Here is a 16,993-nt window from a genome sequence, read left to right on the forward strand (position 1 = left end):
CACTTAAAATGAGAAGAGAAAGCTGCATCAATGAGTAGGTCAACAATGTGGGAAGTCAACTCTGTAAGGAAACTCACACAGGTCTCAGGCAAAGGCAAACCTTTGGAGTGGGGAAAAGGAGCAGAATCTGGGTCAAGCATGTATATGAAAAACACTAGCAAGACGGCAACTTACTGTCCAAAGGGAAACCCCGGACTCTCTTTATATGCCTCTTCACGCCATACAAAGGCATAAGCCAAAACCTGCTGGGTGCACCATAGCAGGAAGGTAGAGTGGTGTCTTAGAGGAATGTTTCTCTTTGGAGGAAAACAGCTCTACTAAACCATCATTTCATTTTGTTTATATTATTTTATGAAGCAGTTCAGGGAGACACACTCAGGTAAAGAGGCAATTGTAATACTGTCACAGAGGGCAAGGAGGGCATGAGATGAAACAACACGAGCAGGTAGCCCTGAATCAGGAGTCAGTTCACGAGGTGCACGAGGGCAGGGAGGAGAGCAGAACACTGATGTGGAGAGATGGAGCAGAGGACGCCCGAGGACACGTGCCAAGGAAATGGCAGTGCAGTCAGAGTAGCAATGGGGTACCCCCCTCCTGCCTGAGAATTACAGAAAATGGATGGAAACCATCAAAGGCAGGAGTAGGAGGATCAGTGAGAAAGCTACAGCAGGAAAAAACTACCAGACCTGTGGTGAGGGAAATCAGAGAAATAGATGGTAGACTTCTGAAAGAAGTGGAGGCGCACAAGGCCAGGGAAAGGGAAGGGAAGGGGCTGTGTGTGCTAATCCCCAGGTGTGCTGTCTCAGGAGACCAAAGTCCACGACACAACCAACTGAACTGCAGAGTTCAGGGGCAGGCATTACAGTAAAACAGAAAAGACCATCCAATGTTGAAGGGGCTCCTACTCTGCAAAAGGACAATGGGATCTGAACTATTCCACAGAAATGAACCCAAGTCCCAAAGGCTCTATTAGGTAAACTACGCCCTCACTGAAAGGCATTTCTGGTTACTCAAATGGGTTGGCAAAACAGACCATAACTGTTCATCAATACTGGTCACACTTAGAAAATTCAGGTAGCCTCCTAACATGAGTTAGGAGATATCTAAGAGCAGGAGACTTCAGAAAGAAGGTTGCTGTTAAAAAAAGTACCAACCCTAGCCTACTTAAAGTGATACGCTATTTAACGCAAATCAGTGTGGTGGTAGAGCTTGTGGACGGCCGATTAAATAGATGGTGAGAGCGGACTGAGGAGATAAATGCCAAAGGTGTCAAGGAAAGAGTGAAGCTGGTAAAATCTCTCAAAGGTTCTTCCAGATATCTCTGCTAGACATGGACTCTGCAGAGTCCCCAGGCTTCCATCAGCCCACTCTGCAGGGCAGGCCCACCATGGAAGGAAGCAGCACCTTTCCAGCTGTGAGGCAATCACCAGGCATCCTGAGCAAAGCCCATGGCTGCCGACAGAGGTGCTACCCGCTGAGCAGCTCACCTCGACACTTACCTTTCCCGTTAACAGCTAATCCTGTGGCCATGGCCGCAGTCACGGGGCCAGACACCTGAGGCACTAGTGGGTGTATTCGGGGCCTGCTCCCCATTCTAGCTCGTTCTGCCCCAGGGCCCAACAGAGCTCCAACTGGCTTTTCAGCTGCTACTTCTGGCGCCACCGTGTCCTCCTGACCTTGCTCAATGGGGTCCAGTTTTTCAGGGCTCTCATTCTGAAAGCCGTCCACTGCCGTCCTGCTCTTAATGGGGCTTTTAGGCACAAGTATCTTTATACCTGATTTTGCTAGGTCCATATTCTTCCGGTTTGCGAGAGATGGAGCTGTGTTTTTCCTGAACTTCTGGCTGGCAGCAAATAACTGACTGTTTTTAGGCTCGAGGTCCTTGCCAATCACTAGTGATTTAGGAGAGGTCTTAGAAAAGTTGCTGTTGGTGGATCTGGAAATCTGTTTCCTAGCATTGTTTGGAGAGGTTCTATTTGCTCTGGCTAACGTGCTTTCTCTCTGCTTCTCGGTGTGGCGCCTGTTGAAGTCGTGGATGTACTCCTCGCAGTTCACCAGGTGCTGCTCCGGTTCCCAGGTGTCGTCCTCACTCTCATAGCCTTTCCACCGAACCAAGTATTCTGTCTTCCCTTTTTTGTTTTTCCTTTTGTCAACAATCCTTTCAACCTGTTTCATAAAAGATAGAACAACAACTATAAATATATTATTTGGAAAAAGTACAAGTTTAATAATGAAACATCACAAGTAATGAAAACCACAGATAATGAAAATGATCTTCTCTTCCTCAAGCCAAATCATTGGAAAATAGAATAGGAACAGAACATTTGGGATTTTTTCAATTTCTCTGACATTAAGTCAAACAAAATGTTAAAATTTTATGCTCAGAATACACGGATGCACACTAGGTAGCTCATTTTCATTGTGATTCAAAGGGGGCTCTTTAAAAATTTTTGTTATTAAACCCTGACCACCTGAGTTGCTTCTCAGTGACAACTGGACCAGCACTAGTCGTCTACAGCCTATTCATCCCTAGGTTGCCAACAACAGGCACTTAAGCAATAGCTTGGCTGTGCAACAAGCCATGGTGGGCTAAGAGCCCTCTGAGGTGCAGAATTGGTTAACCCAGGAAATGAGGTCTGTATTACAGTGTCACGTACAAGTACTCAGTTCAAATTAAAAAGGTCAGCAGAGAACATGATGACATCTTGATGGTAATAAAATGGTCTGGAATGATCAGGTTATGTACCTTCACATCTTGGCTTAAACTAATTTCACATTAGCATCTTTAAGGGAAGACGCTGTTTATCTTTGAATTTGATGAGCAATATATCCTGTACCAAATTTATGAATTCACACAAACTTGCCATGAAACATACTGTTACTACTGGGACAAGTTCTACTACTTTACCATCCTAAGTGTAAATGTGGTATCTTTTATGACTCACATGAACAAAACATACTTGCCACAATGCCCCCACACTATTGGAGAAATACTTCTTAGAATCTGTTGTTACCTCTCCAGTTAACATAGAAGCCACCAGCCTTCTTCCCCAGGGCAGCATGTACCTCTGTACCTTGTGGGTAGAGGCCTACAGCCATAGGACAGCTCTTAAATTAAGGATGCAAAGGTCTAAGCCCATCGATTATCAAGCATATCAATAAATTTCTGGCAAAGTTACAGGTCAGATCAGATGATGTAATGGTGTACCTATTCTCCAACATTCAAAATTAACAGGATGACTGAGTACACTTGTAGAGTTTTGGAAAATGGTATAATGCCCCAACCCCACCACCTCCCCAATTCCCAACCCCCCCTGCCCCTGGCAAAGCCCTCCAATATCTACATGGGATATAGCCCTTAATTACTTCAGCCCAGAAAAGCCTAAAATTAAATACACATCATTACTTCTGGGCAAAAAAAGAGTAAGAAAAGCCTAGTTTCAGCAGAGGGCAGAGTCCACACCTAACAGATCTCCACCAAGGCAGCACCTAATGCCGGCCCTGCACGGGCGAGTCCACACAGCCCGTGATATGGCACAGAAAGCTCTCAAAGTGATTTCCCCTACTCGTTTGCCTGTGAAGAATTATGCATAAGGATGTAAATATTTCAATATAAGTAAAGGATTATCTCTGGAAAGGTCTATGCAAATCAATTTCAAGGCACAAACAGTTTTAAAATTGTATATATAAGGGGTAAGGAAATGATTACTTAGGTGAAACTACTTTTAATCCTATCCAGTTTCCATTCCAGAATAATGAAATATACTAAGACAGAGCATCCATTTTCCTTTCTTCCATTTCCTTAAAGCTGAAGCAAGGGAAGTGGGGGGGAGAGGTCTTTCTCCTCCTCTCCTTGTATCAATTGCTTTTCCTCTCTACCCCGTTCCCCCAACCTTCACTTGCCACCTTGCACTGGTCCTGCCTCTCTCAGGAAACCAAGAGGAGGAACAGGATCAGTCCAGCAGTGGCAGCGTGTGTTTTATGTATACCCAGTGGCCAGACTTTGTTAAACACTGGAAGAGGGCAGTAACAGGGTTCACGTTAGACAAGAGGGGTCAGCAAACTTTATATACAGGGCCACACAGGTCATATGGTCTCCCAATCACTCAAGTCTGCCACTCTGGCATGAAACCATCCACAAATAGCATGTAAATGAGGTGGCATTAAAAACTAAACAACTCTATTTATGGGTACATTTAAAAATTAAGAGTCTTACAATTTTTGTGATAAGGTAAAATACTTTTGATTTTTTTCCAACTATTTAAAAATATAAAACCCATTCTTTGAGTTGATCTGAGTTGGTTATAGTTTGTTGACTCTCACATTTGACTGTGAAGGAAAGAAAGAACACAAGACACTCAGGTCGTGGACATGGTGCCCTAATAATCTGCATGGGGGAGATGGTTTGCAAGTTGACAGGACACATTCGGCTGACAAGGAGTCAAGAAACATGTCTTTGAAGTGACAGGTCTACATGAGTCACACCAAACACAAGACACAGGGTGGGAAGGATTAATAACCACCACAGGCCTCAAATACCAACCTCAGACTAAACAGGAACATGAGCATCCCCACCCCATTCAAGGAAAAATGTCCTTCCCCTTTGAATGCTTATAAGTCTTGCTGACCCCTTGTCAGAGTGGCAAAAATAAGTTATCTCTCACAAAAAGGCATCACCTAGATTTAAAAAAATTTTATTGTACTACTAAGCCGAAAGTTATTTGCAGAGCACTTTTTTGGTGGTGACAAAGTAAAACCTTGCTCTCAGGTAAACTAATAAATAAATTTTCTTCAGGTTTTCAGTCCCTTCCCCTTGTCAATTATGAGAAAACAACTGTTTAAGTATATGCACGTATCTACTTCTAGCTACAGAATTTCAATGCAAAGAATTTAAAAACTCCTTAAAAGTATAGAATTGCAAGCAAGTTCTACTAAGACTTTAAAAAACTAAGACAGAGTAAAGGAAAAAAGCATGAAAATCTCATCCAAATTACCTAGACATTTTTTATGCAATGCTATTGACAATCACATGCAGAGTAAAGTTCTGGCAAATCCAAATCATAACAGTCTTCTCTGACTACCGGTGGTATAGTAAACCCACCAAGTTCTTTTTATTATGATTTCCTTCTAAAATTCAATCTAAAAAACCAAAACGTAAAACAAGTAAAATGCAGGATTTCCTTAACATTACAAAGTCCTCTGATAGTTTACAAAGCAGTGAAATTAGTCAAAAAGGATCACTCCAACCAAACCCACTTTACCCACCTCATCATCTCCTTATCTCTAGGCCCAGGAATGTACTGAAATGTGCTATACAGTTGCATAAGGCAAACTGAAAAAGGATGGACAAAAGGTTGACTGACACATGAACAAAAATCCTTGGAGAAATCCAAACTGGTTCAAGAGCTCAGTTCAAGGAATAAAGAGTAACTGTGCTATTGCTGCAGTTAAAATACCAAACAGCCTGAGAAATATCAGGCAAGGCCTGCAAATATATCTGCTTACAAGAAAAGACCAAAGATGCAAAATAATCACAGTAAGGAAAGTTTGGCATATTGTATCATCACCAGTAACTGTCAGCAGCAGCGCTTGTTGCTAATTCTTGCTCTGATTCCTCCCAGAACAGGGAGAGCAGGGGGCCAGGATAACTGAAATGACAAGCAATGCTGAAAGCTCTTCTCAGGTTGGGGTCCTATACCAATGGCTGGATAATTCAGAGAAACAGCACTACAGGAAAAAATTAATAAATAATCAAAGAATTCTAGTGGACCTTTGAAAAGCAGTAACTCTTTAAGGATGAGGAAGATAGATTTTTCACCAGCCATCTGAAAGTTATGTTTGCTATTAAGAACAGGAAAAGCTGCCTTAACTACTAGGGACATTTGTTAACTATTAAAGAAGCAAGCAGATAGTTCCACTGCAAGAAAAATATTAACATAGCTATTTGGGGACACTGGAAAGAAAGTAGAAGCCCACAGAAACTCAGGGGATTGGATCCTTGAAACAAGGGACCCAAAGGCTTCTGCACCCCCAGTCTGCTGCTTGGAGAGCTCAGGCAGAATGTGCAGTCCTACAGACTTCAGGTCTCAGAGGGCAGAGTTGGGAGTCAACATGGGTGGCTAAAAATTTAGGGAAGAAATCACAGACAGAAGTCCTCACAGAAGGGAGAGCCCACCCCCCAATAGCATGTCAAACCCATCAAATCCCAGGCAGACTCCTGACCAGACCATACAAGTGCAAAGAAACATTTGGTACTTTGGGGGCACCCAAGGACATCCCCAGGTCTGATGATTCACTAGAAGGACTCCTAGGACCCAGCACACAGGACTCATAGCTATGATTTGTTACACTGTAGGGACACTAAGCAAAATCAGCAAAGGCACTAGGCGAGTGGGGTTAAGTCTGGGGAAACCAAGCATGAGCCTGCAAAACAGGACATGCTCCATTCCTCCAGCAAAGCGCTGTCACAACACATGCAACATGCTATGTACCAGGGAAGGTCATTAGAGATTCAGTGCTCAAGGTATGTACTGGGGATTGTATATAAGCACCTTCTGCCTAGCATGTATCAAAATTCCAGATTCTTGGAAGGAAAGCAGGTATTCAGCATCAACTACAACACTGAACATCACACTCAAACTTAAGAGAAACCAATGTAAGGAAAATGGAAACCAGCTGGTGAGTAGAGGATGGGAAGAGAAGACATTACATGCAAGGCCACAACAATGGAGGCCAGCAGACAATAGAAATATACTTTAAAGCACTGAAAGAAAAAACTGTCAAGTTAGAATTCTTCATCTAGAAAAAAACATGTTTCAAAAGCAAAGGCAGAGTTCTCTTTCCTGGACGGCAGTGTAAGGAGCTCTGTAGACTCACTCTCCAACCAAACAAGCAGAGCTGGGGAACAATACTTAAAAGAACTAAAGCCTCTAGTAATTGTCCTATGGTCACAGAACAAATGAAAAAATATTTATTCAAGAAAATATGTTAACAGAGATTCAGTGAAAAGATGGTAGAGTAGGATGGGCAAAGTGAAAACTTCCTCCAAGGAAGCAATTGTAACAAACACAACTAAACCTGAAAATGTCCTGAAGACTACAAAAAAGACCATGTACAACTGGTGAAGAGAGAACCACACTGAGAAGGGCAATGGGGCAGAACTGTCATCAGCCAGGATGCAAGCCCTTCCCCCATCCCAGCACCCAAGTGGGAGGAAGAGGAACAGACTGCAAAGGGAATAAATGCTCAGGAATTTAGCACACCAGCCCTGGAGATCTGCTCCAGGAATACAAGTCCATACTGCATTGGGCTTTGATTATTAACAGGGCTGGACATCAGGGAAAATTAGAGGAACCTGGTGGGCTGAGGCTCCAGTGGCTTGTGGAAGACAGGCGCACCCCCTTGGTCCTACTGAGACCCAACACAGAGGTGACAATTTGAAAGATTTACCAGCAGCAGGAAGTGTGCCAGAAGAGTGGGGGTTGGAGGGAGCTCTCTCTGGAGGAGAAAGGGCATGTGGATGTTTTCCCAGTGTTCCCTCAGACCAACTGGTTCAGTGCTTGTGGAGCCAGCTCGAAGCGCTCTGTCTCCCTACCTGCAGCTCAGTGACCTGGTGCACTCCTCTGCACACCTGCCCCACTGGGCCCAGCAGCATGTGAATTTGCTGCCTGGAAGAAAGAAGGCAGACCATACTTCCCTGGCTTTCCTAGACCTCCCTCAGCCCAACTGGTTGGGAACCAACTCTGAAACTCTCTAGCTCCCTCGCTGGTGGCTCAACACATGGCAGCATTGCAATTCATACCTGCCCAGCATGCTTGCTTGGCCTGGCAACAGCCTCCACTGACAGGCAAGCAGTGGACGGCCCCACCCACAATGAATCCCAGCATAAGGACCTCATATCACACAAAGAGCACACAGAGGTGAGCTGTGCAAACAGGTGGGCCCTACCCACAGCCCACTAATAGCAACTGTGGCTCAACCACAAGAGAACCAGGCACTGGCAAGCAATGAGTAGAGCTTTTGAGCAGCACAGGACACGTTCTTAATGAAGCCATTACTTTCCAGACCAGGATGCTGAGCTGATTTGATACAAAGGAAGAAACAGAAACCCAGACAAAATGAGGAGGCAGAGGAATATGTTCCAAACAAAAGTATAGGATAAGACACCAGAAAGAGAGTTAAACAAAATGGAGATCAGCAATCTTCTTGATAAAGATTTCAAAGTAACAATTATAAAGATGCTCACAGACCTATGGAAAAGAATTGATGATCTCAGAAAGAACTTGAACAAAGAGAGAAAATATGACAGAGTTGCCTAGAGCTGAAGAATACAATAACTGAAATGAAAAACATGAAGGAGGGAATGAGTAGTAGATGACTGGAAGCAGAGGAAAGAATCAATATAATGGAAGATAGACAACATGAAAGTAACCAAGCTGAGGAACAGAAAGAAAAAACAACTTCTAAAAATGAGATGCTGAGAGAGATGCTGAGAGAGCTGTGTGACAACTGTGAATGAAAGAGCAGTCATAATAGCTGAAAACCTCCCTAATTTGGGGAATGAAATAGATAACCAGTTCTTGGAAGCACAGAGCCCCTAACAAAAGGAACTCCAGTAAGACAACACCAAGACATATAGTAATTAAAATGACAAAGATTAAAGATGAAGAGAAAAAACTTAAAAGCAGTGAGGGGCAGTTATTTATAAAGGAAACTCCAGAAGGCTACAGATTTATCAGCAGAAACTTTACAGGCCAGAAGACAATGGCATTAATATTTTATGTATTGAATAGGAAGACCCTACAACCAAGAATCCTTTACCCAACAAGGTATCATTCAGAATTGAAGGAGAGATTAAAAGTTTCCCAGATAAACAAAGGTTTAAAGAATTCATCACCACTAAACTAGCCTTAAAGGTATGTTAAAGGGACTTCTTTAGATAGAAATGTTTTTTAAGTCTAAATATTTTTCACTGGTGAAAATAAACCTACAGTAAAGGTATTAGGCCAATTATGTACTAAGCAAACATGAAGTTAAAAAAATGAGTAGTAAAATCAACTATATGCATAATTAGGAATATAAGCCTAACACAAAATTAGTCAAGGGATACACAAAAAAGAGGTAGATCATGATATATTATACATAAAGTGTGGAGGAGGAAAAGAATAAAATAGTACTTTTAGAATGGGTTAAAAACCTAATGACCATAAACTTAATATAGACTATTGTATTCTTAGGAAACTATCTATGAACCTTATGGTAACCATAGGCCTGAAGCCTAAACTAGATACACAAGAAAAATTTTTAAATAAAAAGAAAAAGAAAAATGAAACCCAAGCATAACACCAAAGAAAACCATCAAATCACAAGAGATGAGTATAAAAGAGGAAGAAAAGAACAGAGAGGGATGACAACAAAACAAAAAAACCAGGAAACAATAAAACAGCAGTAAGTACATACCTATCAATAATTACTTTAAATGTAAATGGACTAAATGCACCAATCAAAAGACAAAGGGTGACAGAATGGATTAAGAAACAAGACCCATCTTTATGATACCTACAAGAACTCATTAAAAACCTAAAGACATATATAGACTGAAAGTGAAGGGATGGAAAAAGATGTTTTTCATCCAAATAAAAGGGAGATAAAAGCAAGAATAGCAGTACTTGTATCAGAAAAAATGGACCTCAAAACAAAGAAAGTAACAGAAGACAAAGAGAACATTACATAATGATAAAGCACATAGTCCAACAAGGACATAACAATTGTAAATATCTATCTATGCACCCAACACAGGAGCACCTAAGGCTATAAAACAAATACTAACAGACTTAAAAGGAGAAAGAGACAGCAACACAATCCTATTAGGGGACTTACACAACACACTTCCATTAATGGATGGATCTTTCAGACTGAAAATAAATAAGAAAACAGAGGCACTGAATAACACAATAGATCAAATGGCTTTAAGGAATATATACAGAACACTCCACTGAAAAACAGCAGGATACACATTTTTCTCAAGTGCACATGGAACATTCTACAGAAAAGATCATATACAAGGACATAAAAACAGCCTCATTAAATTAAAAAAGACTGAAATTGTATCAAGCATTTTTTTCAGATCACATGGTATGAAACTAGATCGATTATATGAAGGAAACTCAAAAAAAACCACAAACACATGGAGGCCAAATAACATGCTTCTAAATAATCAATGGATCAATGAACAAAGAGCAAATAAAATACAGGGAGAAAATTGAAAACAGAAACATAACATTTCAAAATATGTGGGATGCTGCAAAAGTGGTTCTAAGAGGACACAGCAGTACAGGTCTACCTCAAGAAACAAGAAAATTCCCAATCAAAACTCAGAACTAAAAGAAATAGAAAAAGAAGAAAAAATGAAACCCAAAGTTAACAGAAGGATGGACATAATAAGGATCAGAGCAGAGATAAAAATAGAGTAAGAAAACAAATTAATGAAAAAAAAAAACAAGAACTGATTCTTCAAGAAGATAAACAAAAGAGACAAACCCCTAGAACAGATTTAACAAGGAAAAACGAGAGTACACAAATAAAACAAGAAATAAAAAGAAGTTAACAACTGACACAACAGAAATCCAAAGAATTATAAGAGAATTCATTTTAAAATTATTTGCCAATAAACTGGACAACCTAGGAGAAATGGATGAATTCTTAGAAACATACAATCTTCCAAGACTGACCCAGGAAGAAACAGGAAATTTGAACAGAATGATTACCAGTAACAGAACTGAACTGGTAATCAGACAACTCCCAAGAAACAAATGTCCAGGATCAGATGGCTTCATAGTTGAATTCTACCAAACATTTAAAGACCTAATATTCACCCTTCTTAAAGTATTCCAAAAAACAGGAGAGGGAATACTTCCAAACTCATTCTATGAAGCCAGCATCACTTTAAAGGCAAGACCGGGGGACTGTGCTACTGGGCTTCACAGTATGCCTTCTACATAAGGCCACTACATTCACGAGCAGGAAGCCTAGTTGACCTACTCAATACACAGAGACAAAGAGAGACAAAATGAGGAGGCAGAGGACTATGTTCCAAATGAAAGAAAAAGACAAAACACCAGAGAAAGAGCAAAACAAAATGAAGATAAGCCACCTATTTGAAAAAGAGTTCAATGTAATAGTCATAAAGATACTAGACTGGAGAGAAGAGTGGATGAACGCAGGGAGAACTTTAATAAAGACATAGGAAATATAAAACAATAATTTAGACTTGAATATACAGAAACTGAAATGAAAAATACTCCAAAGAGAATCAACAGTAGACTACAGAATGCAGACAAATAATTCAGCAATCTGTTGTAGTGAAAGCAACCAAGCCTTAAAGCAGAAAGAAAAGAACAAATGAAAATAAGGAGAGGCAGAAATCTAGCACACAGGCCCAGGAAGCAAAAAGAGCCCCACACAAGACAAATTCAAGGAGCTCCATACCAAGACACCTAACAATTACAAGTCAAAAATTAAAGATACAGAGAAAATCTTAAAAAGGGCAACAGAACAGCATAGTTACATACAATGGAAATCCCTTGAGGTATTTAGCTGACTTTTCAGCATAAACTTTGCAGACCAAAAGGCACTGGCATGACATATTCAAAGTATTGAAGGAAAAAGAAAAAAAAAACTACAACCAAGAATACTCTACCAGGCAGGGTTATCATTCAGAATTGAAGGAGAGATGAAGAGTTTTCCAGACAAACAAAACTTAAAGGAGAGCATCACCACTAAATTGGCCTTATAAAAATGTTAAATGGACTTCTTTAAGTGTAAAAGAAAAGGCCATAACCAGAAGTAAGAAAATTAGGATGGAAAAAATTTCCCTGGTAAAACCAAACATACAGTACAGATCAAAATCTTATCAATCACTTTTAAAGCAAGTATGAAATTCAAAAGATAAAAGTAGCAAAATCAATTACACACCTAAAAATTAGTGAAGGAATAAACAAGAAGATATAAAATATGAAATTATATATGTAAAACATGGAGAGGGAAATAAAAAAGCAGTGCTTTTATAATGTGTTCGACCATGAGCCTAATATAGACTGTTATTCACACAGGGTACTATATATGAACCTCATAGTAACCAGAAACCAAAAACCTATAAAAGATTTCTAAAAAGGAACCCAAGCATAATACTAAAGAAAATCAATAAATCATAAGGTTAGAGAGAAAAAGGAACAGAGAACTATAAAAACTAGGAAAAAATTAACAAAATGGCAATAAGTATACACATATCAATAATTAGTGTAAATGGATAAAATGCTCCAATCAAAAGACACAGGATGACTGAATGGGTTAAAAAAAAGAGACACACATCTATATCCTGCCCAGAAGATACTCAACTTCACTGAAAGTATAAGGATGAAAACATATTACATGCAAATGGAAAGAAAAAGCAAAAGCTAGAATAGTAGACAAAATATTAAGTTTAAGACAAAATTTAAGACAAAAATTAAGAAAAGATAAAGGGCACTATATAATGATAAAGGGGTCAATCCATTAAGAGGATATAATAAGTAATATAGTAAGCATCTTTGCATCCAACATAGGAGTACCTAAATATATAAAGTATTAACAGACATAAAGGGAGAAATTGACAGTAATACAGTAATAGTAGGGGATTTTAACACTCCACTTACATCAATGGATACCTCATCCAGAGAGAAGATCAATAAGGAAATTCTGGCTTTGAATGACACATTATACTAGATGAACTTAATAGGTATATATGGAACATTACATCCAGAACAGAAGAACATATGCTCTTTTCAAGTGCACATGGAACATTTTCCAGGATAAACCACAGGCCACAAGTCTCAATAAATATAGTAAGATACAAGCAACTTTTCTGAGAACAACAATGGAATTAAACTAGATATCAATTAAAAGAAAAAACTCGAAAAAACACAAACACATGCAGGTGAAATAACATGCTACTAAACAACCAATAGGTCAACACAGAGATCAGAGGAAATAAAAAAACACCTGGAGACAAATGTAAGCAGAAACACAATCGTTCAAAATCTGTGGGATGCAGCAAATGCAGATCTAAGAGGGAAGTTAATACCAATACAGGCTTTCCTCAAGAAACAAAGACAATCTCAAACAATCTAACCCCTCACCTAAATGAAGTAGAAAAGGAACAAAGCCCAAAGTTAACAGAAGGAAATAATAAAGGTCAGAGCACAAACAAATGGAATTGAGACAAAAAAAAAAAGACTGATGAAACTAACAGCTGTCCCTTACAAAACATAAACAAAACTGATAAGCCTTTAACTAGTCATCAATAAAGAGGACTCAAGTAACATAAAAAATGAAAGAGAATTTACAAATGACACCACAAAAATACAAAGGACTGTATGATATCACTATGAAAAACTATATGCCAATATAATCAGACAACCTAGAAGAAATGGATAAATTCCTAGAAGCATGAAATCCTCCAAGACTGAATCAGGAAGAAATAGAAAATATGAACAGATTGATCACTAGTAACAGAATTGAACTGATAATCTAAACTCTCAACAAACTGAAGTACAGTACCAGGAGGCTTCACAGGTGATTTCAACAAACAGTTAAAAGAGAGTTAAAACTTAGCCTTCTCAAACTATTCCAAAAAATTACAGAGGAAGGAATGTTTCCAAGGCCATTCTATGAGGCTGGTATTACCTTGATACCAAAACCAGACAAAGACATTACAAAAAAAGAAAATTACAGGCCAATATTCCTGATGAACATAGATGCAAAAATCCTCAACAAAAATATTAGGAAACCAAGTTCAAAAATACACTGAAGGGATCATTCATGACAGTCAAGTGAATCAATTCCAGGGATTCAAGGATCAATATCCACAAATCAATGTGATACCCCACTAACAAAAGGAAGGATAAAAAATACACAATCAACTCAACAGATGCAGAAAAAGTATTTGACAAAATTCAACATCCACTCATGATAAAAACTCTCAACAAAGTGGATATCAAGGGAAGATATCTCAACATTATAAAGGCAAAATATGACAAACCCACAGCTAACATAATACTCAATGTCAAATGTCAAACCTTTCAGGAACAAGACAAGGATGGTATCATTTTTTATCAACACAGTACGAGAAGTCCTAGCCACAGCAATCAGACAAGAAATAAAATGCACTCAAACTGGTAAGGAAGAAGTAAAATTATCACTATTTGCAGATGGCATGGTATTATAAAAAACCCTAAAGACTTCACCAAAAGCTCTACTACAACTAGTGAATGAATTCAGTAAAGTTTAAGGATTCAAAATCAATATACAGATATTTGTTGCTTTTCTGCAGACTAGCAACAAATTAGCAGAAATAAAAATTAAGAAAACAACCCTATTTACAATTTAATAAAAAAGAATAAGATACCTAGCAATAAATTTAACCAGACGTGAAATACCTGTACACTGAAAACTGTTAAGCAACTGATGAAAGAAACTGAAAGACATAAATAAATGGAAAGATATACCATACTCATGGATTGGAAGAATACTGTTAACGTGTCCTTACTACCTAAAGCAATCAATAGACTGAATACAATCTCTATCAAAATATCAATGGCATTTTTCACAGAACAACAAATAATCTTAAAATCTATATGGATAATCACCAAAGACCCCAAAGAGCCAAAGCAACCTTGAGAAAGAATGAAGCTGCAGGTATTAGGCTTCCTGGTTTCAAACTAACTACAAAGCTATAATAATTAAAACGGTATGGCAGTGGCACAAAAAAGTAGGCAGAGAGATCAATGGAACAGAATAGAGAGCCCTGAAACAAAGCCATACTTACATGGCCAATTAATCTATGATAAAGGAGCAAGGAATACACAGTGTGGAAAAGACAGTTTCTTCAATAAATGATGCTGGAGAAACTGCACAGCTACATGTCAAAGAGTGAAAGTGGACAACTTTCTTACACCACACACAAAATTTAATTAATCAAAATGCATTAAAGACCAAAATCTAAGACCTAAAATCACAAAACTCCTTATAGAAAATATGTGGTAAACTCTTGAACAGTCTTATTTATTTACTGTAGCAATGTCTCCCCAGGTAAAGGAAACAAAAGCAAAAATGATCAAGTGGGATATCAAACTAAAAAGCTTCCATAGAGCAAAGGAAACCATCAAAAAAATGAAAAGACAATCTACTGAATGGGAGAATACATCTGCAAATGGTATATCTGACAAGGGGTTAATATCCAAAACATATAAAGATCGTATACAACTCAACACAAAAAAACCCCAAATAACTTGATTAAAAAATGGGAAGAGGACTCAAATACATATTTTTTCCAAAGACATACAGATGGCCAATAGGCCCATAAAAAGACGCTCCACATCACTAATCATCAGGGAAATGCAAATCCAAACTACTATGAGATACCACCTCATACCTGTCAGACCAGCTACATTCAAAAGACAAGAAATAACAAATGTTGGTGAGGATGTAGAGAAAAGGGAATTCTCATGACTCTTGGTAGGTATGTAAATCAGTGCTGCTATTACAGAAAATAGTATAGAGGTTCCTCAAAACATTAAAAATAGGAGTACCATGCAATCCAGTAATTCCACTTCTAGGTATTTACCCAGAGAAAATAAAACCACTAAGTTGAAAAGTTGTATGCACCTCTATGTTTACTGCAGCCTTACTTACAAGCAGCCTAAGTGTACATAGATAGATGCATGGATAAAAAAGATTGGCACATATAAATAATGAAATACTACTCATCCATAAAAAATAATGAAATCTTGACATTTGTGACAACATGGATAGACCTTCTTGGGTATTATGCTAAGTGAAATACGTAGGACAGAGAAGATAAATAACACATGATTTGTCTTATATATGAATCTGAAAAACAAAACAATAGACCAAAAAAATCCCAGAGACACATAAACAGAGAGGACAAAGTAGTGACTGCCAAAGGGGAGGATGCTAGGGGAAAAAGGCAAAATAGGTGAAAGGGATTAAGATATATGACTGATGGTAACTACACTTATTGTGATGAGCTATTCATAATATACATAAATGACCTATCACTACCTAAAACGAATACAGTATTATTATATGTCAGGTATACTTCACTTAAAAAGAAAATGGGCCAAACAAGAAGCAAAGGGAAATTTGAAAATATCTTGAGAAAACAAAACCACAACATAGCATGATTTATGGAATGTAGCAAAGAAATGATGAAAAGGAAATTTATAACTGTAAATGCCTAAACTGGAAAACAAGAAAGATCTCAAATCAATAATCTAACCATCCACCTTAAGACACTGAAGGAAAAAAAAAAGCAAATTATATCTAAAGCAAGCTGAAGGAAGGAGAGTGGAATTTCATGAAATAAATAGAAGATCAAAACAAAACAAAACAAAAAATCAACAGAACCAAGTTTCTTTGAAAAGATCAACAAATTGACAAAGCATTAGCTATACTAATCAAGAAAAAGAATACCCTTAAATTACTAAAATCAGGAATGAAAGAAGAAACATGACTACCAACAACAGAGGAATAAAAAGAGTAATAATACCTTGAACAACTGTATGCCAATGATTTAGTTAACTTAGATGAACTGAACAAATGCCAAGAAACACAAAGGACTGAAATTGACTCAAGAAAATATGGATAGATGAACAAATAAAGATTTAATTTATAATAAAAAACTTCCCTCAAAGAAAAGCACAGAAGCTGGTGGCTTCACTGGTGAATCTTGTCAAAATTTTAAAGAAAAAATAACCCCAATTCCTTGAAACTCTTCCAATAATTAGAAGAGAGAAGAGATGTAAGAATGACTTCTCAGATGCCAGTATTATCTTGATACCAAAACCAGGACATAAAAAAGAAAGCTATAAATATCTTTTATAATATATACACAAAAATTCTCAACAAAATAGTAAGAAATTGAATCCAACAATAT

At 38.2% G+C, this 16,993-nt stretch overlaps 1 protein-coding gene across 3 annotated transcripts in view; it reads right to left on the reverse strand.

The window, feature by feature from the left end:
- The window catches only part of CDYL (chromodomain Y like), a 277,641-nt gene that overhangs the window by 108,462 nt on the left and 152,186 nt on the right, over positions 1-16,993 (reverse strand). For 2 of the 3 annotated variants that reach the window (XM_036929813.2, XM_036929812.2), the window contains exon 2: positions 1,500-2,166. In XM_036929813.2, coding sequence (XP_036785708.1) covers positions 1,500-2,166 — 667 coding nt within the window. The remainder of the gene's footprint in view (positions 1-1,499; positions 2,167-16,993) is intronic. The other variant, XM_036929814.2, reaches the window with a different exon arrangement.

This window comes from Manis pentadactyla, chromosome 16 (assembly GCF_030020395.1).
Source record: "Manis pentadactyla isolate mManPen7 chromosome 16, mManPen7.hap1, whole genome shotgun sequence".
NCBI classification, from domain to species: Eukaryota; Metazoa; Chordata; class Mammalia; order Pholidota; family Manidae; genus Manis; species Manis pentadactyla.